This window comes from Meleagris gallopavo, chromosome 10 (genome assembly GCF_000146605.3).
Source record: "Meleagris gallopavo isolate NT-WF06-2002-E0010 breed Aviagen turkey brand Nicholas breeding stock chromosome 10, Turkey_5.1, whole genome shotgun sequence".
Classification (NCBI taxonomy): Eukaryota; Metazoa; Chordata; class Aves; order Galliformes; family Phasianidae; genus Meleagris; species Meleagris gallopavo.
Genome location: NC_015020.2, coordinates 2,816,196 through 2,843,206, shown reverse-complemented (window position 1 = coordinate 2,843,206; position 27,011 = coordinate 2,816,196). Strand labels below are relative to the sequence as shown.

General features: G+C 34.1%; 1 protein-coding gene across 2 annotated transcripts; it reads right to left on the bottom strand.

Annotated features, from left to right (window-relative positions):
- Positions 1-5,777: 5,777 nt before the first annotated feature.
- On the bottom strand, positions 5,778-26,992 carry LOC100543214 (probable ATP-dependent DNA helicase HFM1). Of its 2 annotated transcripts, XM_010715842.3 has the most exons (21): positions 26,547-26,992; positions 25,417-25,497; positions 24,742-24,833; positions 23,952-24,058; positions 23,813-23,860; positions 23,517-23,614; positions 23,297-23,428; positions 21,097-21,182; positions 20,055-20,138; positions 17,983-18,140; positions 17,216-17,319; positions 15,569-15,721; positions 15,052-15,147; positions 14,546-14,664; positions 13,581-13,663; positions 13,316-13,425; positions 11,411-11,509; positions 10,589-10,649; positions 10,204-10,309; positions 9,802-9,959; positions 5,780-9,576 (listed from the first exon to the last, which is right to left on the bottom strand). In XM_010715842.3, the coding sequence occupies exons 2-21, from the start codon at positions 25,445-25,447 to the stop codon at positions 9,510-9,512; spliced, it is 1,992 nt and encodes a 663-aa protein (XP_010714144.2). In that variant the 5' UTR covers positions 25,448-25,497; positions 26,547-26,992; the 3' UTR covers positions 5,780-9,509. The 2 variants fall into 2 exon arrangements, with proteins under 2 accessions (XP_019473984.1, XP_010714144.2); XM_019618439.2 differs by lacking the exon at positions 15,052-15,147 and having other exon boundaries at positions 5,778-9,576.
- Positions 26,993-27,011: the final 19 nt, after the last annotated feature.

Sequence of the window (27,011 nt, the reverse complement as noted above, 5' to 3'; positions counted from 1 at the left end):
CTGCTCAGCCTGCTATAGGGAACTGTCCAACCTCCTGTCGCTTCTAGAGCTTGGCTCTAACCTGCAAACAAAGTCCCAGCTCTTTCACAACATTGACAAGATCTCGGCTCACTGCATTTTCCTTCTTCATTCCACTTGGGAGTGCCAGATGTTCCTTTCCTCTGAGGACTGCTCAGTTCCCCTCAGAAGAGAAGACATCTGCCTGTCCTCTGGTAATTTAGTGGCTAATAGACTGTCTCTATGTAGCCTGCCTCTCCGTGTGTCCTACTGCATTCCCAGCTACACAGCACAACGAGCAGTACTTCTGCAGCAAACTCAGCACACACTGAATGTTCATGACAAGCAGGCAGAATCCAAGGTGGTGGTTTACATGAGCAGTAACTGCAGGAGGATTCTTTTTTCTTTGAAACAATCCTTTGTGTTTACAGACTCTAGAAAATTCCAGTTTTCTTCAGCTTTTTGTTGTTGTTGTTGTTGTCTTTTTCTTTTTTTGTTGTTTTGTTTTTAATTTGCTTTTTTGAAGCTGGAGATATTCACTCAAAATCCAAAGCGACGCACTTAACCATTCTAAACCTAAACACTCTTCAGCATTTTATTAGGCAGGCTATTCTGCTATCACTATGACTAGTCCCATTTACTGTCACCTCACTTACTTTGCTCAGTAGCGCTCAACTTCGTATGCATGTATATGCAGATGCATCCTTCTAAGAAAAAAAAATAATGCAATCAAGCCTCTACTCAACTTCAGATCTATTTAAACTGACAGTGGAGGCATACAATACACTAGGAACTGCCCGCAAGTATTCTAAAAAAAATGCAATTAAATTTAAATAAAGTAAAAAAATGATAAAGTTAACAGCAGGTCCAATATGAGTGTTGAGAATAGAACTTAATGCCTTGTTTTCTTTTTAGTTCACCATTTTTTTCTTTTTGCTCTATGCTTAAATACTGAAGAATGCTAGCAGGAAAAAATGGTTGTGTTGTTCTTCTGGTGTTTCTCTGAGCAGCATAAGATGGACATTCTCCAGCAAAACTTCTGCAGAGGCAGGCTGTGATAATAGAATGCACTTAAAAATGATGGCCAGATGGTGGCACAGTAAATGCCCTTCTTTTGAAGGGCTGTACGCTCATGTTAGAAATATGCCTTGCTCAATATGCGTATTAGAGAGCATTAAACACATACACTTCTCACACAGAACAACTGCCTGCCAAAACGTATGTCAGCAGACTATTACTATCAAATCCAGAAGGAGCTTGTGATTCTAACATTGTTTCCATTAATGAGAAAAATGTCACCATACAAAAGCTTTTTTTTCTTTTTGTTCTTCTTATCAAATCCTTCAAACAGCTGATAAATAGCTTTTATAGATTGGAGAATCAGACAGAATTCTGAATCTTTTATTTTACTAAAACCCCAGGGGTCAACTTATCACCTGAAAACCATTTTACATGGACAATTTGACTTTCATGTGGAGTGTCAGAACATACCCTAGATGTGAATCTAAAATAAATTATACAGAATACTGCCTTATTTGTGCCAAAATTCATTGGTCCCACACTACAGTAGTTTTGAAAATTGTATTCCTTAAGCTACAGTGCAGAGATATTATTAACTGCTTGAACCAAAAGAGCATTTCTGATTGGCTGCTATAAACTCTACAGACAGACTAATTTCTATTGAATCACACACTTATCTGAAGCTATTTTCCACCATTCCAAGCAATCGACTTTACCTTCTTTCAAAATATACTGTCTATTTTATTACCATTATCTGCCTTACACAATATCATTTCTGTGAATCTGTTACAGAAACTAAGCCTTCATGTAAGCTTCTGCTAATGCAATTGTTCGAAACAGTCACACCCAAGAAGAGAGAGATGCACTTGTACATCTTCCTTTCCTATCACAGGTTATTTTCCTCACTTAAGCAAACCTCCAGCCTCTGAAATACATCTCTGTTATATATCAAGTCAAGCAGATCTTTTCCACTACTATTAATTACTTACTCAATCAATTCTACTGCCATGCTTTTGAAATAAAATTATTTTGATAATGTGTTGATGCTTTGGCAAATGCTTCTTCTACACTTACCAGTACAATTTTTAGAAACCACCCAGCTGATCTCAGACCTAAACTTCTTTTGATTGAGGAGGAGATACTGAAAATGTTATGAACGATCCAGCTGCTGAGTGACTTTTCTCGGAGTAGAAATTTCCAGCTGGGCAGAAACCTCCTCCAGGCATAACTTATAAGACACGAGAATGGTGCCATGGGATGAAATAATTTTGTTTCTGCAAACAGCAACCTAACAAGTCTGGACTACAAAATTTAAAATACTTCATCACAACAAGCAAAAAAAACTTTGGTAATCCTAGCAGTAAACTCTATTGACACACTTCCATTCAGATGAATGAATAACACATAAAAAGCAAAAGAAATTGTTAAGGAGGAAGTTGTTATCTGAATATCCAAGTTTCTAGACAGCACTAATTTCACTTCTTTACTAAACCGTATCAAACCTCTTCATAAGCGGTAGATATTCAGTATAATGACAATAAATTGTGGCTAGTCAATTCATCTGAACAGACGACCTCCAGCTTCCAGCAATGGAACTCAACCCAGTGAGACCTTTGCCAAGTAGGAATCTGAAGGTTTGGAAGCCTTCAGGAGACATTTCCTTCTCTCAATTTCCTGGTTCCCCAACATCATTCTTTCACGTTAAGATATATCTAAGAAACAGTAGGAGCCTGTCAATAAATGAACGCTCCATTGCAAAGTCCTACTCCTAGCCTTTCAGGGAGGGAAGTGGCTAGTTGATGACCACAGCCCAAATTTGCTTTCTCTCACATTGCCTGTCTTCTTAAGAGAATGGCTTGAGGATTTCTGGGAGCTCTGTCAGTTTGCTAGGAAGTGGCAGAAGTCCAATTGCAGAACTTGGGTTTGCTTGTTGTCTAAGCTCTGTGTGAGTATTGGTGCTGAAGCCATACTCAATAGTTGAACATCTTTGTTCAGTAACTAGATACGACTATGTTGAAGGTAGTTCATTATTAAAATAATCTAAAGCTATATTTCTACTGCAATAAATATATTTTAGAGAATTTGTGTGGTGAGCTGGAATAACTGGTATAGGATGGCACATACAGCTGCAGCTTGGCTAAGCACTCCAACTGATCAGTGATGGCCTATGTTGGACAGTAATTTTAGAAGCATGAACTTATCTTCAATAAAAAAGACAACCTGAGGGAACTATCTGGGACAGTAAAATTAATACTGCACTTGTCTGCAATATGTCCTACTGTTTATAGAAGTGACTCGGGCAAGTTAGCAGGACTCTTTCTGTCTTATCTAAACAATACCAGATCCCTTGCCTCACAAATTCACAGTACTGAAGAAAGAATGAAGAAATTGAAGTTATCTGCTTGCACTGATAAAATATTCTGAGCATTCATAAGTGTTTAAGCAGCCAAGACAAATGTTTTGGAACCCATTCCTAAAAAATGATTGGTTGATTAGCTCTAAAGCAGAAATTCACAATTTCATTGTGGATACAACTGATAGTGCCTAAATCTAGCTGGAAGTGCAATGAGATATCAACCTGCAGCAGCTTAAAAAAAGTTACACAAGCTGACCTTAATATGTGTGACTATCGGGCTTTCACTGCAGAAATATATATATATTTCAGTATCTTTTCTGAGCTGAAATCATGTCATTTATATGCAAATCAGGCTATATTCTACAGCTGTTTCTTCTCTGCTGAAGCCATGGGAATTATTTGCACTTAATAAAGCCTCATAAATAGGTTTTGCCTCCAATTGGGGGGGTGGGGGTGGAGGGGGAGCAGCAAATATATCATAGCCATTTACAGTTACAAGCATCTTCTATTTTGAAAGTTATATCCATCCCTTAATGGGAAGTTTCACAGTTATGAAAGAAACACTATTATATTTATACAAACAAAATACCCTACCAGCTTCCAAAACGAAGTGTTTTACATTTTCCCCTATGGTCAGCCATCTACACAATAAAACTTGTTATGTAGCACGAAGTAAAAGGAAAGTCTGTGTAATCGTTACATACTAGCTCCATGTCCTCTATGTTTAGTATAGGAAAAAAAATCAAACAAATAAACAAAAACCCAACAAAACCAACAAACACCTTGCTAGTATATCTGGGCACTACTTCTATTTGAAAAAAATATACACCTGCTTTATACAAAATACATCCACCTCACGTACTGCATTTCTGCAGAACATGCAGCATTATCGCACACCACTGCTGAGATGCCTGCAAGTACTGGCACATGGAAACAATCAGTTTAAAAACTGCAGGAGGACAGACCCAGTAACAATCAGAGCACATCTCACATGACCAAATGAAACCAAATGAATGGCTTTCACTGTAGCAGTTTGCATACTAGAGTGAATTGGAAAGCAGCTCTCCCCAGTTGATATAAACAACCTGTATCAGGACTTTGCATTCAGAACAGGACATGCAGTGCAAGACTGCAGGTTAATACTAGCACAGCTTTCCCAGCCACTTCACAACCACAGCAAAGCAGAACAGTGATCAAAGAACTCGTAGAGAAGAAGACAAATAGTTCCTGCCTCCTCCTATTACTCATGAGGTGCAGTCCAAGCCTACTTCATCTGAAAAAACCTGCCAAGAACATAGATAGAGACCAGGAATTGCTCTGGTAGAGAGGAGGGGGCTTAGAGGGATAGAATTTTCTCTCATTAGAAGTTTGAGGAACAAATAATGGCAACATGGTTAAACAGGAGACCTTACCCTCAGCTCTGCAGTGACAAAGTATATACCTCATTATATTCTTATGTAAACCTTCAATGAGATTTTAGTGCTCTACAGAAAGTGAATTTTGCTCTTACTGAGTAGTACTTCCTTCTCTATTTTTTGTTAAACAAAAGAGTGGGGGAAAAAAGGACATCCATGAGTCTCATTTCATGGATATCTTTTGAAGATTGCACCAGTAGAACAAGTGACCTACTACTCTTGCTTCTACATATAACGCAGAAGGGGTCAAGAGGTAAAGCATGACACCCTTTCATTTAGATGAGAGACCACTAATTCTGGCATGATGGTGTCTTAAGGGTATCATTTGTGCTCCACAAAATGAATGACTTTAATTATTTTCAGATGCATATTGGTTCAATTCAGCGATTTCTGTTCAATCTTCATTATTGTTAATTGCCTTTAAGAGCACCAGCTTTTATATCTCACTTAACTATTCTGTGAAGCGATATCTAAGTAAAAACAAATCCAAAAAAGTAAGATTCCTACTTGCCACAACTTCCACTATTATTTTAACAATTACTGTACAGTTTAACTCATTGAAATGCTCAAATATATGAATGAATTCCATGGAATTTAAATGAACACGAGACAAACTGCATACACTTGTCACTGCACATTTAGAGTAATCCACATGCTATAAATTTACCTTATACAGAAATGTGTCTGGCAACATGTTTAAACACTATATATATTTTTCTGCTAGTAATTTTTGATTGTGTCTTTTGAGTGCATATTGCATTTTCTTAAAGCACAGACACAGCTGACCTTACTTTATATTTTGAAACCAATACATTTGATAGGAAAAGGAAGCATATAAGGAAGATGAAGTTAAATTAAAAGCAGGTATGAGCATGTATTTTATTACAGAGTATCAGACAAGTAAGACAGTAAAATCTGACTTCTTGTCACACTGAATTTTCTTCCATGGCTTCACTGTGGGAAACAGTATTTTTATAATATACATTTTATAGAATCATCCTCAGACTAAAATCAGTGACGTTCTGAAAGAATTACTTATACAATTCAAATGATTCAAACTCAAGTCACTAATTTAATGTTACAACACTATGCAGAATTAAAAAAATAACAAGATCCCTTCATACTTCAACAATACTTTTATTTAAGGCAGTATTTTATCAATGGGAAGCAGCTGAATGAAACAATCCTACACCGAATTTAATTAGTATACTTTATCATCAACGAGGACCCTGAAAGGAAGCTGCATGCAGCAAAATTATTGGAGCACAGCCATCTTTTGTCCAGAAATAGGATATTCAACATAGAAAAATAACATCCTTATGGGGGTAAAAGAGCCCAAGCACCTCATTTATGCAAGAGAAGCAATATTTATTTAATTTACTATTAATTTACAGCACAGCAGCTTTTCCACGCTAACTGTACGTAGTCACTTTCACCATCACATAATTTGATGAGTTCCACTGGAGAGTAATTCAGCCCACTTACAATCTGAATCATCTTCTGACACTGCCTGCCTCTTTCTAAGGCATACTGGTAAACAAGGTTTATGACTTTTAGATTATTCAGTTAATATGACTAAAATTAGAGAGTCCTTAATAGCTATGTCTATGCACATCTTTTGGGGCAAGACTTGCTTAAGTGGGACTGTTGGTCTAAACACAGCAGTAGTACAGTAACTGTGAGTTACTTTTATTTGAAGGTTTTAATTTAAAAATAAAACAAAAAATACCAAGGGAAAAAAAAATCCAACAAAAAAGCCCATACAAACAATCCAACCTTGAGTAGATGTTTCTAATTCTGCAGTCAGTTTGCTCTTTTTGTCCATATAAGTTGTGAAGTCACTGTGTATCTGAATTCAGTTATTGCCAGGGAAATACACTATGGTTATCAGTTTTGATCTTCCAACTATTATGATTTGAAAAAATGGAACAGTAAGAAAACAAATGTTACCACACGAAAAAAATCATTCCTTCTCGAGACAGTGAACACTTGTACTACCAAACTGGTTTTCTGAAAGTGATTTATACTTTAAAGAGACATCAAGCTAATATGAATAAGGAAGCTAAACAACAACAAATAAACTACTTATCTTTGAAATAACGTTTTTTCATTAGTGTTCAACATTATTACAAAGACACTGCAGTATCGAATGTATTTTCTGAAGTGTTGCCAGTAACAATAGCACATTTTTGTAATTTTCCAAGTAAGATATATAGGATGATGGCTTCCTACGAAAAATAGTCAGGAACTGATCTTAGAAACCATATGCAAAAAGCCTTGAAAGTACTGAAATGCGTTTATTATCATGTGTTCTGACTGTGGATAAAATTAGAAGTTAAAGCCTTTTAAAATCAACAGAAGGAAAAATGCAGTATCAGAAAATTAATCAGCCTGAACCTTCAAGAAATCAAAAAATAACTACTGAACTGCACTGAGGAAAACCTTAACAAGCAAATAAAATACCTGCAAGGACAACTTTCTCTGCATTAACAATCTAAACATAAACCTATCATCTAGGCTGGAAATAAGTAATTTCATTTAGATTATACCAAATATGAAGCAAAAGTAGCAACGGTCAGTTGCATTCTAGACATTACATATATTACCAGACTATTACAGAGAAAAATAAAAATATACTCTCAGTGTAGAAATGGGGTCAAAGACCATCTCCAAGCTGAAAAAATGCTTCTTAATACAGAGAAATAAACGCTCTATTCATATTTATGACAATCTAATCATGACCAACTTCCACTACAGCCACTGACACAAAGTTCAGAACCTTTAGGGGGAGTTTCATGACGGCTACCAGTAAACAGTTCAGTGTGTGCCACCACATTTGGATTGCAAGTGAGATCTGTGCAACTGGTATATGAGCAAAGTTTTCGAAAGTCACAAGTTGTATCATCCCAAGATTACATAAGTTATTTATGATCTTAATAAATTCATTTCTTTCCAATCCCCCACAAATTCTTAATAAATGGATACTCAGAGTTAATCCTAGATATTAAGTAGTTGATGGCTTTAGGTCTGATCCATCACAAATATCTGTGGTAATTTATTTAGAAGGAGATGAGAATGCCAAGTCTGCTGTGTTCTGCTCTAGCAGAAAGGAAACATAAAAACAGTCAAGGAATAAGAGAAAACTTAAAAATGAAAAGATCTTGTTATTGCCACCCACTTTTTCAAGCCATGAAAGGGACTAAATACCAGAATTTACACTGGGAGCCAATAATCAGGCTATCTAGGGACAGCTAACTCCTCTGAACTTATCTTTGTGCAGAATTCAAAGCAAAGCACAATAGCATTCAAGTTTATGTTCAGAGTTTAAGATAATCTTTTCAATTCTACCTAGAGACCATGACAAGCCATTTTCAGTGCCACTACAACTTACAATATTGTGTATGACTAAAAGAACACGAGGATAAATTAGGTTTTGGTTTCCAATTGCAATCTGGAACACCTCTGGGATGTGTAATGATTTCCATACGATACACCCACGTGGGTTTCATTCTGAGGAAACTGAGTCACAGACAAACTAGTGTTTTCCATACCTAACTCTGGTATCAGACTGTTCTCAGTTTCAGACTAGATAAAGTCAACTACTGGGTTGAGAGCAGGAAGGATTTGATGAGAGATCTGACATACAACTGTCTTCTGGCAGCAATTAAATCATGGAGGTGTACCAAAGTGCGTTAAAAGATTGGGACTGCTGGAAACTGCACAGTCAGAAACACGTATTGTTTGAGTGTGAGGCTGCTTGTACTTGGTCATTCTTTCTTATGGAGAAAGAGGGATTTTTATATATGTAACATATTATTAGCTAAGAAATATAGAATCATGTATGGGAGTGAAACATGGTTGTGTTTGGTTGCACTGCAAGCAACGTTGCAAAGAACAGCTAAGGTTCCTTGTGCTATTTTAAAACTTTCACACATTTTGAATAATTAACATTGAAATATAATATTGCCTAAAATCCATACGAAGAGAATATCATATTTTTCTACCCAATGAACATTTGTTTGTATTGAGATACATACAGGTCTTTTTTATGAGCTCAAGTATCAAAGTGAACAGTTAAATACAGCTTTAGAATAATTTTTATAGACATTAAATAACTGTTTTGTTGAGATCTAGGAAAGACACTAATATGATGGAAATTGCACTTCTTTTTTTCCTAACAAGCTGGTAGTACTATCAGAAGGAGTAATAGCCTACAGTAACTTACTATTCCACTACTCTTTGTTTTAAATCTAACTATTTAACAGAATCAGAAAAATTCAGCATTAAAAAACTGACAAACAAAATAAAAAAGCTTTAAGAAATTTCTGAGGAAACAGTTTTTCATTCATTTAAATGGTACTTAGGAGCATGACATGTAATTAATAGCTTACTATTTCTTATATGATTTTTACTTTATCTATAGAAACATCGTCAGCATGAGAACTCCTCTGATACATTCCTACGTTTTTTCTTTTCAATCCTGAAAGCAGTGAGGTCAACAAATGAAAATGTAAGCAATTTTCAAAATAAGATAATATACCCAAAATTCCATTAAATAAACATCAACTTTTTTTTTTTTTTTTAATATGTAATGATCTTCTGTATAACAGTAATCCCACTACTGGTAAATAGCTGCAAAACAGAGAAGAAATTCTTAACAGTATCTGAAATTTTGGAAAAATAAGTTTGGTTTTTTTTAAACACTTACAATATATTCTATTTTAAAATATGTCATCAAGTAGTCCAAGTAAAGGCTTGACATCACTGGTCTCATCATCAGGAAGATATCTAATGAATATTGAGCAAAATAAAATAAAATTAGGCATAGTACATAAAAACTTATGAAATCAAAAACACTATTCAAAATATTTTCTCCCTAAGAATAGTTAACTGGTAGTACTACCATGCAAATTCATCTTTTGAAAATGAATTTGTAGTAAATCAACAAATTGCCATGGAGAAATAAGCACTTAACACTTAGACTACAGAGAAATACATACAACTTCTTATTACCCAGGTTCCATTTCTTCTTTCTGTTTCTTCATGAAAATAAAAAAATTCTCTTTCCTAGTGAATTTAGAAGAGTCTGGGATTATGTTTGAAATCGAAGAACATTGTATTTTTTCCAGCTCTTGTGAAAGATTTGAATGTTTGTTTTCTTGAGAAGGGAACTGCAAGGCAAATGTTAAAATGTTAAAAAAAAAAATGCAGGATGGATTCTTGTAGTCCTAGTTCTTTGTGATGCCAACATCACACTGAACACAGAATGTATGCTTGTTCAGAATTTGGACAACAGAGATAGGTTCAGAAATTCTATGTTCAAACCGATTCACATGTCAGATACGACAAATACACTTTCATATGAAAGACTAATTTAGTTACAGGAAATCCTGTTATAGAAACATTTTTACTCACCGTATTTACATGTCCACTCTGTACAGATAATTCCACTTTTGATGAGCCATTAAACACAGAGAGAATTGAGTTCTGAATACTGGTATCACTTTGTAATAGGCAAGAACTAAAAATGCCAAGTGGAAAAAATTAAGTTATTTTTACAGAAATGCAAAATGGCTTACTTTTCAGTTCCGGATTTTCCCTCCACACCTAAATATAAATTCATTTCAAATTAGTCAACAATTCCTATCATTTTAAAGTTGAAATTTCACTCCATGCTCTCAGTAAACAATCTTCTACATATTTAGTTATGCATGTGAACATTAAACTGTGAACATAAGTAATGTAAAATATAGATAATTTTAAAAATGAATAAAATTGCAATGAATTATATAATGCTTACTCTTCTGAGATGTCACTTATGGCTTCACTTGTTGAGTACTTGTGAAGTGTTTCATGCTCATCTGAAATGTGAAAGCAGGTATTTTCACGTTCCAGTTAAGAATCAAAGTTTTAAACCAGCCACCAAATAACAAAAAAAAGAGCAAATGTTTTATATATCATAAATAATAAATATCCATGTGCCCCAGCAGGAATAGTCCTCAGGCCAGAGCTGCAGCCTGTGGAAAAGAGCCTGTGGTGGAGCAGGAGGCCTGGGGGAGCTGCCACCCATGGGGACGCATGCTGGAGCACCGTGCTCCTTGAATGATGGGCCTCATGATATGGAGCCACGATGGAGCAGTGCTTGGTGAGCTGAAGCCTATGGGAAGCCCACACAAGATCAATTTGGGAAAGAAGGCATCCTATGGGAGGAGCCCCACATGGTGAAGAAGGAAAGAGTGATCACTGAGGAGCAGTAGAGATGAAGCACTGGGGACTGACTGCAGCCCCCATTCCCCTGCACCACTCAGGTAGAGAAGTAGAAGACGGTGGATGAGGGGAAGGTGTTTAGTTTGCTTTTTCTTCTCACTGCTCTAGATTGTTACCAATAGATAAATATATATATAAAAATAAAAATCTTTTGCTGAGTCTATTCTGACCATGACAAAATTGGAGAGTGATCTCCCCTGTCCTTATCCCAGCCTGTGAGGCCTTTTTCATCGTATTTTCTCCCCCTATTCTGTTGAGGATGGGGAGTGAACGTATGGAGGAGCTGAGCTATATGATATTTAATAACCATAATCCTGTAAAATAATTTGTACACAGAATTTGTACATAATCTTACCTAATTCTCTACTGAAAAGGTTGCTAGCAACTACTAATACTTCATCATCAAGATCATCCCAAACGTCGTCTTTCAGTTCAGCATTCACATCCAAAGCATCTGAAAAAAAGATCAGCTTTTAGCTATATCAGTCAAGTTAAGCATGAAAGACTTTTTTTTATGCCATTCTCTCAGCTTTTCTCACACATACTGAATGATTCAAAGAGAAAGCTGCAATTCATGGACAAATACAATAGAAAATGCTCAGTTTTAAGACCAGTTGTTCAATCTACTGAAAGAAGGACTGTCACGTATGCGCTTTTTCATCAGCATGACTTTGAGATAAGTTTTCAAGCATTTCCAAGCATTATTGTTAAGATTTTTAATTAAAAGTGAGACACTTGATGTTTGAAAATACACTGTTTTCTGGTGTACAGTCAACTTTCCTCACTTTCTCTCCCTTTATTTTGTTCTCTTTTGTCATCACCAATCCAATTCTCTGTTTTTTACCCACTCCCCTCTAGCACCAAAAAGTGTTTTGCTTTGTTACCACAGTCCTAATGTAATAAAAGAACTCTGATCTAGATATCCCTTTCAACGCAGGGAAGCAGGACAGGCTGAAATAAAAAATACTGTTCAAGAAACACCAGAAAGCACTTGGAAGGCACTTCTATTGTAATTTTGGGAATGCAAAGTCAGCATGGTGCACGACTGCAGACATATACACAGTTTAAAATACCTAACTATAGGTTACTACAATTTCACAGTATATTCTCAATTTCCTGCATTTGTTTATACAGAATGGAAAGATACCATATTAGAGACATAGTTGATCCCACATAAATCATAGAATTTGGAGCCTTATCTCACTAAAATTATTTCTAGTGCATTTTTTAAAGTGTAGCTGGCCCAATTTATATGGCTAAGATTATGTTTTCTGGTACTACTCAATGGAGATGGTATTTAGTTAGCAATATTTTCCCTTGATGATGTATGATTTGCCTCAAGGTTACAAAGGTATAGTAATACCAGAATATTCATCTACCTTTCTGTGAATTTATCCTTATAATACATTCGTATCACATACTAACTGGCTCACACAGCTACTGATGATATAGCAACAGTCTTCCATCTGAAGACTAAGGTAAAAAAAATATAGCAGGTAGCTGAGTACACGGGCAAATCTGAAGTATTAATTTAAAGGAATATTCCATCCTCAAGATATTCGGTAAATGAAATGATATGTACAGTTGCTATCACTTAAGGCAGCATGAGCCAAAAATATATATATCAGTTTATTTCAATAGTGTTTCTTATATGTCTGAGTATGATCTAAACATTGGATCTGCTATTACTTAACCGACAATCAAAACCTGACTCATGTAACTCTGCAGTCACCAAGTAGGATGGGAAAGGGAAGAACGCATTGAGGAGAACACCACGGTTATATACTAATAATAAAGACTGATCATTTAACCTCACATAAGAAAAACTTTAATGCCCTTTCCAATGAAAGAAAAGTAGAAAGATTTTTTTCTTTTTTCTAGACAGTGTTGTTTTACTAGTTATGGACAAAAGCTCCTATTTCATTTACTTCTTCCAGTAGAGAAGGAAAGAAGAAAAGATATAGATAGACAGGTAAAATGCCTTTCATACTGCAAGTGTCTTCAGTGGAAATACCTTACACAAAGTATTTAGTTTAGTACCCTCATATATTTGAAATTCATCATTATTGTTTTATTTAGAGGTATATGACTTAGATCTGCATTTGCATTTCTTACTGATTTTAGCAAGAAAGCCAATTAAGGCCACACTATTTCCCTGTACTGGTTGCTCTTGTGATTTCAGCAAGTTTCAGTTTATACACAAGGTACGCTCAACATAAAACAACAAATGTTGTGATTTCAAACATTAGTCATAACTTACCACTCTTTCTGTAGTCCCAGGACTCAAATTGTTTTTGAGATCTTCCTAAGTTATTAAAACTATCTACCTGGTCCACTGAATGTGATGAAAATGACTCTTTATTGCCAGACCTATTTAAAACAAAACAAAACAAAAACACTGACATGTCAGTGGAATTGTTGAAGAAAGCTGCAACGAAGAAGAATTTTATTCAGAAAATAGGCACTAATTAAAATAAAACTACTACTTAAATACATTAATTATTATTATTTATATTCATTAGTACCTTGATGATGCTGGCATCAAAGATTTGGGTGCAAAACTAAATTGTTTGAGATCCACATTTTGAGCCTGATTTAACATCTGCATCTAAAGAAAGCAGGTTATTGTAATCAGTGAGATAAAGATTGAAAAATGTTTTTTAACAATGTGAATTGTATTATTAATATTCTATCAAGCTAGCATATTTAAAAAATGCACATTATATCTTCCTGGCATTTAGTTATCTCTTGGGATCTCTTCAAAAAAGTTTTTTTTAGTCAGCAATATTTGCCCTTGATGCTGTATGATTTGACTCAAGATTACACAGCTATAGTAATACCACATTGAATTACATGCTTCTATTACAGTTATTCAAAAAGCCAGACTAGGTATCACTTACTTTGTCTACATTAGCTGCAGGCTAATCATTCTTCTCTATTACAAATAAGCAAACAAAAATGTGAGGAAAAATTAAGACTACACTATCTCAAGCGCACAGAAGATTAGTTTGGCATCATGTTCGAAGATACGTAGGTCACACCAAAGGAAAGCCTCCTACTTATTTTCACAAAAACTACAACAGATACGAAGAACACAATAATACTACCTAATAGAGCAAATTCTCAGCAGATCTCCTAGTGGCATTAGTTTGATAGATAGCGGTATTTGGTTTTGTTCACATCATATTTTGCCAAGCTAACTCACAATACACAATCCAATAATGCCTCTGTATTTCACCCATCACAGTCTATCAAATGCCATTAAAATAAAAACAAAGTTCATGGAGAGAACCGCATCATGGGAAGTACTCCAAACATCAGTGGAACCTCTCAAAGATTCCTGGACCTTTATAACCTTTCTACTTCTTCACTTTTTGCATTCCATGCAGACAATCTTGCAAGTTTGTATTTCCTTACAAAAGGAAATACATACAAACACAAAACAGATAAAAAAAAAATATATGCAAATGTTGACTGTATTCAAACAAACCTTTAACCGCTTTACTGGGGGTACAGATGAAGTAGAGTTCCTGCTCCTTAAATCAGCCAGGTACAAACTAAACTTTGAATCTCCACTCATCTCAGACTTTGGAAATACTCCAGTTTTACCTGAGAAAGTGTATTAAAAGAACCTTCAATTAGTTTAAAAGGGATAAATCATAATTATTTCCAAATCAATGGAAATTCTGCCACTAATTTTGGGTATCTTCTATTAAGAGATACTAAAGATTTAACACACTAATATTTACACGAGAGGTCAAGCTTGACATTCCTCTTAAATCATATGCTAGATGATCTGAAAAACATTAATAGCCATTGTAATCTCTATAAAAGTTATATTAACAAAATGTGGATTTTTTTGTTTTCTTTTTTAGCAAAAACTTATGCCTGGTTTGCTGGTGTCACTTCTGTTAATGTAGACATTGGTATAAACAGAACTACTGTAAATTATACTCATCTAAAAGTAACAGAAATAACATATTTAATGAAACTCACAGCAGTCATGTCCACACACATCTTTATTTTTACAGCGATGGTTACATTCTCTGTTACTGTATTTCTTTAAGGTATTTTCTTCTTTAGATCTGCTTCCTAGATGAATAGAATACCGAAGTGCTCATTTTTTATTTTGTATTCATTATTGAGTGAGTTCCTCATGCAGTGTAGGAGGGAGTAAAATAAGCTGGATCGCTAGAATTTTGTTGCCTTCAACAAAACATTGAGCTGCTCTAGCACTATAACTGGAAATAAATCAACAAGCACTATGAAAAAACAGAGGCTCTACCACTATTTCCAAAAGCAAACAGCAACATCAGATAGCAAGCTCACAATGTTTTTCTAACTTTCAAATTCAAAGAATTGCATAGTAGTTATCAACAAGCAGAAACAGTAGCATTTGTTATAGTTGAGAAAGAAACAATATGGATAAAAGAGATCTAACTTTCTACTGAACAGAAAATTCAGCTTTCTGTTGACTTTGGAATTAGCCAGATGCTGTGATATCACTGTTTACCTGCATCCACTTTTGCTGCTGGTAGACTTTGTGCTGTGCCACAAGATGTATCAACAGAAGACTCAGCTTTCAGTTTATTTATAACTGTTTTACTTCCCACTGTTCTTGGTGTTAAGTAAAAGGCGGTATATGTTTGCTGTATATCAAGGCCAACTTTGAAAAAAAGAAAAAGTATTTCAAATTTCTGTGAACTATTTCTTGAACTACTGATTATTTCCACTTTTCTGAAGAGTTCATACTTTTCTGAAATCTTCAGAAAAGTATGAGTCTTTAACAAAGACCACCGAAATTTTTTAGGAATGTGGAACATTAAAAGCAAGCTTATTATTTGAATGGATTTATTGTAGATAATGTTAAAAAAAAAACAACACACATCTTCAGAAATTAATGCCATCGCTACTATGTGAGTAATATAGCTATACTACACAGAATACATCATTTTCAATTATAAAAATTTTCCAGATATAATTTTCTGTAAAACTGCAATATAGTCTATATTCCAATACTATAGTCTAACTTATGTGACAACAGCTTTGTACTGAAAAAGAAGTAAAATAACAATGTTAGTAGAATTTTTTTATTTGAATGCTAATTGTTTTCAGTTTTAACAAAACCAAACTTGGTAATACACTATGAGAGATATCTTTATAAAAAAAGAGAGTATTTTGGACTTCAATTAGGCAAATATGCTGAAAATCAAGGCAGGCTTTTCAAAAATGCGAGATGTATGAAACAGATGCAGACCGAAGTAAGAAGGCACTAAGAAAACTTGCTTTTAGTGTAACTTCACTGTTGCCAATGGGACAATTTCAGAAAAATTAACATTTTTTTCACTTCAGGATTTACTGCACTCAGTACAACTTGTAGATAGCAAAATATTAATAAAATTACAATGTTTTTTCTATCTCATTTATTTAGAAAACACTTCTTCCTGCTTGAGACACAGGTTTAAACACAGGAGTAAGTATTACTCTAGGCTGAATTATTATAATTGTCTTAATATTTAATGGTTTCCTGGAAGAAACAAATATATTTCAGTTAATCTGGCACAGAGAAATCTATTTTTAACACTGGAGCAGGATGAAGAATTTACTACAGCCAGTTCAATTTTTAATGTAGTTCAAATTATGTGTTTGAAACATCATTACTGTTCTTCTACTCCTGTAGCTTCAGCTTCGTGGAAACTGGCACTGAGGGAACCAATGTTGAAATCTTTACACCTTAAGAAACAACATTTTTCATTGTAGAAGTTTCATGCTACTAAAGAGGAAATGGATCTGCATCAATACATTTTATATGCAAAATTCAAAGAACACAAAACCTCACCATTTGCAAATACAGTCCTTCCCAGTGCAAGTAACCTATAAAGCTGATAGATTAATTCAACTTCAAGGTAGTGTGAAAAAGAAAATTTTAATTTGTCTTATCTGAGCAAAATTCTCTCACAAGAAGTTTTGTTTGAGAACGTATCCTACTAAATAAATGGATTTGTAATTAGGGCAGATTGGTAATACTTAACACTTTAAAAGAATAGAATTTGTTTTCCAGCTGATTTTATTATATTTTGATTTGATGTAAAGTGTTTTAATAACATATTTTATATCTTATGCGGTCGTTGTTACATTACAAGTATGTTAATTAACTCACCATAATCAGAACTGATTAAATTTATACTAATATCATCTGATTTAAGAGCTCTTTTCACTTCAATTTTCTTCATCCAATTTCCAGTTTTCAGCAGCACAGAATCCCTGCAATGCATCAGTAAAGCTTTATGAGATATGGTCAATGAAGACAAGACTGCATACAAGACTGTATCAGTAATTATGTAAAGGTTATTGAACCTTTCAATACTATATCATCTATGGTCTTAAGCCAGGATCCTGCAGATCAGTTTCAATTCTGCCAAAAGTGTCAGACCTTGGCCAGGACTCCTGTGTAGATCATGCAGTTACAAATGACATTGTCTCTTTTTCCATTTGCTCCAAACATAAGTTATCTAACTGGAGAATTGAATTTCATCTCTGACATAGAAACAGTTGTGACAATTATATTACTAAAGAAAGATTGCTAATACTCATAAGTAACAAGTTGAGAACATATATATATATATATATATATATATATATATATATATTAAGATATTTTACATATTTTGACTTTCAAAGATTTCTACAACATGGCATCACTGTTGTCCAGATATTTACACATACCCTCTGTGCTAACATGCATGTAAGCATGTTTTTTCTTTTTTTTTCTTTGTATTGAGTTGTGCAACATTTTAGGAGACAGCTGAGTAACTACAGGATAAAGACCAATATTTGGCATAAGTAGAAAGTATTGCAAAAACTGCAAGACAAAAAAGGAATAAATGGCAACAAACTTGAAAGATGAAAAAAACTGATTATACCTACATTATTTTCTGAATAAAAATTACTTGATTGTCAGCATCTCCTACAACCAATGTAACATAGTGAAAGTCTGACGCTGTTCTCCTTGTCTGTAGCTGCTCAAAGTTTGTTAATACGACGGTTACTAAAATTTCAGCCATTGTATCACTGTATTTTGGAAGCTAGGAAAAGATTATATAGAAGATGACATAACTGCTAAAATATGCAAAGTAAAACACACATCCTTCCATACATTTTTAAATGTTGATACAACCACAAAAGCTCAATTTGAGCAATTTGCAGTACAGTTTCTATGTAGTATGCTTAGACTCCTAGACACTCTTATATGTCCAGGTGGAAGCCAGCCACAAGTTGTGTCCCCCAGGAACCCACCTCAGGACCAGTGCTCTTCAACATCTTTATCAACAGGCAGTTGATACTTGCATCCTCAACAAGTTCACTGATGATATCAAGCTGAGTGGTGCAGCTGACACAAGAGAAAGAGGTACCTGGACTGGCTTGAAAAGTGGGCTTGTGTGAACCTAATGAGACTAAACAAGGTCAAGTGCAAGGCGTTATACTCGGGTCAGGGCAATCCCAGAAATGGGTAGAGACTGGGAGAAGAATTTACTGAAAGCAGCCATGTGGAGAAGGAATTGAGGGTACCTGCAGTACCGTGTCCAGGCCTGGCGTCCCCACCAGCACAAGAAAAATGTGGAACTGCTGGTGCAGTTTGAGAGGGAGGCCATAAAGATGATCTAAGGGCTGGAGCACCTTTCTTATGAAGAAAGGCTGAAGAAGGTGAGCTTGTTTAGCTCGGAGAAGAGAGGTTCTGGGGAGATCTCACAAGCCTTTCAGTACTTGAAAGGAGCCTATAAGCAGGAAAGGAAGTGACTTTTTACATGGTCTGATAGTGACAGGACAGGGGGGAATGGCTTTAAACTAAAAGAGAGGAGATTTAGGTTAGATGTCAGGAAGAAATTTTTTGTTCTGAGGGTGTTGAGGCACAGGAACAAGTTGCCCAGAGAAGCTTCAGATGCCCCGACCCAGGGGGTGTACAAAGCGAGGATGGATGGTGCCCTGGGCAGCCTGATCTAGTGAGTGGCAACCCCTGTCCATGGCAAGTTGAGTGGAATTAGATGATTTTTAGGGTCCCTTCCAACTCAAACAATTCGATAATAAGGCACTATCTTTGCCATAACTGAACACTCTGTATTTAAGTACTGAGAAAACAAAACAGAATATATCAAGTCTCCTAAAAAAAGCCCCTCATCTGTTCAATGCAAAGTGCAAGAACAAAACTAAGAGTATTTTGATGAAGTTTTCAGATTCAAATGTTTGACATTCCAACATCCCTCTATGTATGTCATTGCTGAATCTTTCTTCCGTGAATAACTTTAGAGATGCTCATCAACTATTAAGTCAAATGAAAAACTAGAACAGAACTTCCTATAAAACCAGCATTTCACACAAGTATACAGTTTTTAACCTCAAAGGCATCTTCATTTGTACTGATCTCACAAAATGTTATAAATTTTTTATTTCAGAAAACTGAGGCAAAGTGGTTATTTGATATAATGCTTATCAGAACCTCAGAGAACACAGAGCATTAGATTACACCCTACCATTGAAATGGTATCAGGTAGGTTAATATAATCACTTACTCTTTCTATATGTTGCTAAGTAAGACAGAAAGTTAATGTTAGCTAATGCTTGTTCAGTAAATTTTATTATAAAGTTGTTTTTTTTTTATCTCCAGGGTGGAGTGTTTTGAAAAAATATTTAAATATTTCCATTATTTTTAAGATATTTACATATAAATCTAGAATGTGAATATATTGGTTTGCAACTCTAATACAAAATGCTATTAACAGTGGAAGGGAGAAGGAACAAAGTTAAAGTACTAGAAGGAATGTTTATTCAAAATCTGTCATCAGAGTTTGAGTTTCATTGTACTTGCTAAGGTGAAAGGAGGTCATTTGTGATTGTACATTGTACTATCAGAGAGGGCTGGAATCTCTTAACAGCAACATTTGCGCTTTCATTTAATAATATCAGCAAAAAAGCCCACAATAAAACAAATAAAAAAGTCATACCTGTTCAATGTTAAGTTCATATTTAGGAAGGTGCAAAACAGATTCTTTTATCTGGTTTCCAAATGGAGGATGTCTGTTTAAAATCTGCAAAAATTTAGTTTCATTTCTGATAAATTCAACTGATCAGCGATGCTGGCACAAAAGTAAATTCAAAGGATCAAAGTCACCAGAACAATTATACCATTAACAAAAGCCCTAATCACTCCTAGTTCTTTACTGTCAGTGATATCCAGAATAGCAACATAGCCAAAAGAAAAGAAAATTCCAACATTTTTTCCACAGTGCTGTTTCCACTGCTCGCTATCAGGCAATGAACTGGCTTACATGTTGAAAAATTAGGCAGGCCTTATGTGCTGACACTTCTATGCTACCCTACTTTTAGTGAAAACAACAGAAATGAAAGGAAAACTTGAAAAAAGGATAGAAAAGAAAAATTAAATTCTTAAAGCCAGAACAGAAATAACTGAATAAGATAAATCTCATTTAGAAATCTGTTCCAGAACACAGGAAAAGAAATTTCCTCAGAAAAGAAGTTAAGAGCCTACGAACTTGTTCTAGTGTAAAATCTAATTTGCCTAGAATAAGGAATGTTTTATAGATGATTCAAGAAGCATTGTATCTATGACTATCTTTAATTAAAATATCAAGAGTGGAAATTCAGGATTTTCGTCATTAACAGTATTTAAGAATAACATTAAAAACAGAAACAAATTCATATCTACAAATATTACTAGAAGGGGAATGTGTGTTGCCTTTTGTTCCAAACATGTGTTTGAAACACATGCTTAATATGTGTTAATAATGAAATTCTATATATTTAAGCAGCCACTTTCCAAAACTAGCCAAATCCACAAAGTCAGTCATATTCAATTTCCTAAACTAAAGTATTATACACATTTTCAAGAAAAAAAAGCAGAACGGTAACTGCACCTTTAAAATTCACTGGCATAAATGAAGAAATCACTTTGAATGCTCAATTTTGCTGGCATTCATACAGCAGATACATTATTTTCTTAATGTCTCTGCATACAAAAAGACTTACCAATTCAAGTTCCCTTGCATTTGTGTCTTGTATTTTTTTAAATGATGTGAGCCCAGCATTTACCATAGCATTTGACAACGACACACCTGTGAAAAAGTTTTACATTGTTAAATGACAATTACTAATCTCAAATTATTCTAACTGTATTATAGCAAGTAAAAACAAAGCAGAAAACATTTACGGTATGCTTTTTCTAATCTTTTTGCCCAGCAAATAGTAAACATCTTTTTCTCACCTAAATATTTAAGTATTAAATTCTCTTATCATTAGTAAAGGGAAAAAGAAATGCAGGGAAAGCAAATATGAGAACATTTAATATTACAATAAAGACAAGTTTTATATAAATTCCCTAGTATAAAAATCATGTTAGATCACTTTCTACAGGAGCGCACATTTTCTTGTATAAGACAGATTTTAGATCAGGTTCTACAAGAGTCAACAAACAAGCATTCTGCATATGTATGATTAAAAAAGAGAAAGTCATTCACCTGGAATAAAATTTCTGAAAGAAATAATTCTATCCAAGGAATTACTTAATTGTATGTGAAAGTCAAAAGGATCTCAATGCATTCAAGCAAACTAATAATAAAAATAACTCCAGGAAAAATATTTATCATAATCTTTTAGGAATTGTAGCAAGTTTAGCAAAATATTTTCTTGTTACATGATAAGCAGACTCACAGGGAATTCTATAAGCAACCTTATTCCTCATCATGATTCTCCATTCTTTTAAACTTTTAGTCAGATTTAGTCAATGCACTATGTATGAAAAGGCATTTTCTCAGCTAGAACTACAGCCTGCCACAATGACCAAAATAGTTTTAGATAAAAGGCAGTACCAAATACTTAGAATGAGTAGATGTATTCGTCATACATAATTCTATAGGAACAGTAAAAGAAACCTGAAAATTAGGTGGGAAAATTCTCAAGAGACTCTTAGGTTGCTTTTTGGAGGACACGTTAAAGCAATCTTTCAAGAAATGACTCATTCCAACTCAAGATCTTCACAATTTGCAAAAAACATAAGGGATTGTTAAATTGTTAATCTCTTCTTCCTTTTAAGTATATTTGAACATCTCTTGGGTGGACATAAATACAGATGAGGAGAAAGTGTCTTATATCATTTGTATCTTATGTCTTCTCACTAATGGAAACCTTTCTACCATTTCAGGAACTATGACAAAAGAACTAGTCTTCAGCTTTACTCAAAAGAAACAAGGTACTATAGGTGAAATAGCTGCAGAACTACTAAGTGACATCCTTAGTCTTCAGACTGTTTCCAGAGCTTCTGTAAATGAGAGGAGAGATGACAAAAGGTTTTTCCCCCCAATTTATGTCCAATCAAGAAAGAAAAAAAAGGAGACAGAAATAGAACTGAATAAGCACTAAAGTTGATAAAATCCTGGATTGGTTCAGTAGCATAGATCCAGAAATAGTGGAAATGAGTTACCACCACAGAAGCTAACATCCTAATCTCTTAGCTTAAATCCACATAACGGCTTAAGTTGCAGACCTCTGTGCTATACTGTTCCATATAGAGTAGATGTGTCTTTAAATAACAAACACGGAGAACTGCAGTGAATTCTGTAAGCATGTAAGGGCGATAACGTCAGACAATATGGCAGGAAGATATACTACTATATTAAGCATACATACATTTTTGTTCAAGAGCTTCAACGTTTCTGAATTCCCTTTCAAGTAATTAAAACAAATCAGAATTCCCAAACAGAAGTTTATCTAGTAATACAACATGCTGATAAGGAAGAACACCATCAGAAGCCTGAGAACGTATAAGAACCTTATGCACTTAAAATTATTTCTATTTTATGATTCCTATCCTTCTCAATGTTAATTAATTAGTTTCCATATACATATGAGTAGTAGGACAGACACAGGCAGTTTTTTAGAGAGAAAGTTATAGTCCACCAAGAGGTGTGCAATTATACAAATGTATATTTGTATTGGAATTTGTTCAAAATATGGAGATTAACGTTAAGAAGCAACATTCGGAAAACATGAATAATATCAATACATGGACTATTTCTATCCAAGAAGGTAACAACAAACTTGTAATAACTTTGGTACTTACCTATAGACAAACAGGCAATTGGGAGACATATTTAATTACATAAACAGTCACTACAGAAATTATGAGCTGTTTCACTCTACACCTTACATCTCATTTCTGACAAGTACATACCAATTTTTTCCAATTGCTTAGACACGTGAAGTGAATTTTCCCAAAGTCTGCACCTGAAACACTTAGCTAAAATCAAAGAGTTTAATAATGCAGAAAAGTTGTCTTTACTTGATGCCAAAAAGTCAGATAACCCTGTAAAAATAAAATTTTGTATGTATTAATCAGCCAATATATATTTTTAGTTATTATAGTTATAGAAAAAGATTAAATTTTACCGTACATCTAGTAACTCTTATGCCATTCCTAAATATTTTGCCAATATCTTGTGTCAAAGTAAAGTCTTGAACAGGAATGCATCCTAGGTGAGCCTGAATAAGACTGGAAAAGAAATATTTATGTCTTGGTACATAAACTCTACTCTAAGCTACATATAACAACATAGAAGTTTCTGCTGGAAAACACAAGATTTGGAAGAGTAAAATAAAAGATCTGGTCCATTATGAAATGACACAGCGTAGCAGGGATTTCAACAGACAAAATGAAAACTTTTCATTAAAATGTAATCACAATACTTACCAGTTTACTTTCATTTCTCTTGTTTTTATCCTCCCCTCCATTGGAAACCTATGCATGAAAATATACTTATCGTTCACTGTTCATAGCTTTTGTTGCTAAAAGCAAAGTTCACTTTTTCTATGCATATAATTTTTTATACCTGATAGTTATTTTGTCCTTGTCTTTATTCAGAGCATTCAGTATTTTCTTCTCATTTGTTCTTAACTTGACATCTAGAAATTCTGCGCAGTTGGAGATCATTGTAACCTGTAACAGTTTAACTTTTTCTTATCTTTTTTCTATAAAGGTTATTCTGTGACAGAAGGGGAAGATTTTTCAGTTTTCAGATGATTATTCCACTTGAGCTTATCCAAGACCAAACACATTGCTAAGACTTTATGACATGCAAGGTAAACATAAATAGTTTTTGCTATTTATTTATTTTACTTTACTTTTTTCATCCCTTAGTAACAAAAACAGCTGGGGGAACAGGCATTCCATTTATTCATGGCCACAAGATCTGTTTGAAAACAAAATGTCTTTTGTAACATAACTGTTGCAATAATAACTTGCTAAATGACAGTGGAAAATGACTTAGAAAGACAATAACATTTCTTTAAAAATAAAAGCTGCTCTTCATACAGCTAGCATTTACAATAAAATATAGATAACTAAATAACTCAATAAAATATTTTTTACATAAGCAGAACAGCTTTGGCAACTTCGTATTTTCCTAAGAAAGGATAGTGCTTGAAAGAAAGAAGTGGAAGTCAAAACTAAAAAGATTCAAGAGTGCTCTATGTAGAATTTATTTAGATGTATTCCCTAAAATTTTATATATCATGTTAACAAAGCCCAAACTTTTTGGCAGACATAAAAAAAATTCAGAATCTTATTTTTTGTTTCTGTTTAAAATCAATTGAACATCTGTAAATTTTGATTAAAATTACCAATTCCTTCAAAGTTTCAGTTCCTTTAATTCTGAAAAACTGCTTTACTGTATCAAATGCAATATAATACCACGCCATTAATCTTCCGGTCTCTGTAAAAGAAGAACATACCTTCAAAAATTCATATGCCAAGTAATTTTTTCAGTGTATGCATTTTTTAAGTCATTAAATTGAATTAATTTTCTTATTAGAAAGCTCGATGACATTTAACACCACTGGCTCAATATGCTGTGTGACGGATATTACTGACCCCATCACAGAGACAGAAAAATATGCACCATTTAGATTAATTCACAATAATATCAGACTGTGAACTGCTGTTGCTGAGAAGCCAACCACTCCTACTAGAGGATTGTAGAGAAGAACTGGTAGCAAGAAAGCCTCTCCTTCATTGGATTTTGTTATATCCCATTATCCTGTGATAACATTCTATAATCTTCTATCTGCAACAAAATTTTCTGTGACATTAAAAGAGAAGACGTGTTCAGAGAATGAACTTCCATAATTTGCTGGAAAAACAAATCAATAGTTCTAGGCAGAGAATTTTTCAGATTCTACTCTATCTAGCATTTGTGTACTTGTATTAAAGGTTCACAGGAATAGCTGTGAACTTTTGTAGTTCATTATCTCAACATCCCTTCTGAAATTTATTATTATTTTTTTTTTAAGTGTTACCTGTTGGCTTGAAATTATTTTCTTTGTCCATCCTGATCAAATTGAAAGATGACAAATCATTCAAGTTCTTCAAACAGAGTTCTGTCCACAATTTGAAAATATATGTATTTTTAGCACATACTGAAAAAACTTACCTTACGTACAAGTCAAGAACAACATCATCCAATTACAATAAATATACATCAAAGTAATTCCATTGAATTCAAATAAAGTTCTTTCTTATGCCGATGACAAATTTTCACCTGAGGGAAGCTCACTCAAAGATATTTGACACAGCACAATTCAACTCTTTTTCAGTAAAACAAATGTAGCAAAGTAAAAGACTAGGTATGTGGCACACAAGCAACCATTTTCAATACCAAATGACAAGCCTGAGAATTCATGGTGTTTTACACAAATGATTTCCCCTTAAGTTTGAACACTCAAATGGCAGAAATTTCAATTATCCACAGGTATTTAAGAATCCTTCACAAAAAAAAATTCCATACTGTATCAGGTGAATTCATATTTACTTCAGTAAATCTATTTATTTTCTTGTACTGGATATCTGCAGGAGGCTGATTTTGTTTTGTTTTGTTTGCTCTTCTCTCTTTCAAAGCCAAGAAAACATTAACACGGTATTCAAAATAAAAACAAGTTGTGAAAGCATTCAAAATTGCCAAAGCAATCAGAAGTATTTCACTTTGCACATGCAATGTATAAGAACATCAGTAACTATGAAAATTATTACAGCATATTTCATATATGCAGGGAGAAGAAGCTACAGATGCTGAAATAGGGGAAGATAATTTGTTGAAAGGGCTTTTTGAAAGTACATAAGCAGAAATTAATAAAGGGAATTAAGAAACATAAATTAAAGGAAAATTAGAAAGAATGACAAGCAATCCAAGAGAGCCCAACATGTAGCCTTATTTTTGAGAACATATATAGAAAGATGAGGTACTTTTCTACCAATCAAAACATACTGATCATATTCCAAAGTGTTAAATAATAAAACAGCACAACATAGTAAAGTATACTTGTTCTCTGACTGAATCTATTGAAATAATAAAGTTACATAACATGCATAAACATGGAAGAACCTGGCCTAAAACATAACAGTTTACTGAGAAAGCCAATAAGCTACTTACCTTGTAATTTTGCTTCAATTCCAATTTTATCCAATCCAGCTGAAAAGCCTTCAAGAAACAATAATTTCTGTTTAAAAATTGAATACAATACATACTTTTATACGTACAATTACATACTTCCTCCTTAATATCATAACCAATAAAAAACAATTTCCTAATTTTTAGGAGCTAGATGGCCAAAATGAAGAATTGCTAAATGTTTCTATTATTCCAGGAACAAATAAAGAGCCTCAAACAGTATCCAAGTTTCAACAAGTGTTTGTTAGAACAGATACAAAGGGATTAATGCTCTACATGCTCCTCTAGACACACATCAGAGTCCTAACAGTTGTAGAAACATCAGTAAAGGTTAGCAGAGTGCCAAATTCACCTATGGAATCTTCCTACTGTAGAATACAGGAAGCTTCCTAAACTGTAATACTTGTTGAAGTAGTACATACACTATGGTCTATTCCATTAAATTCT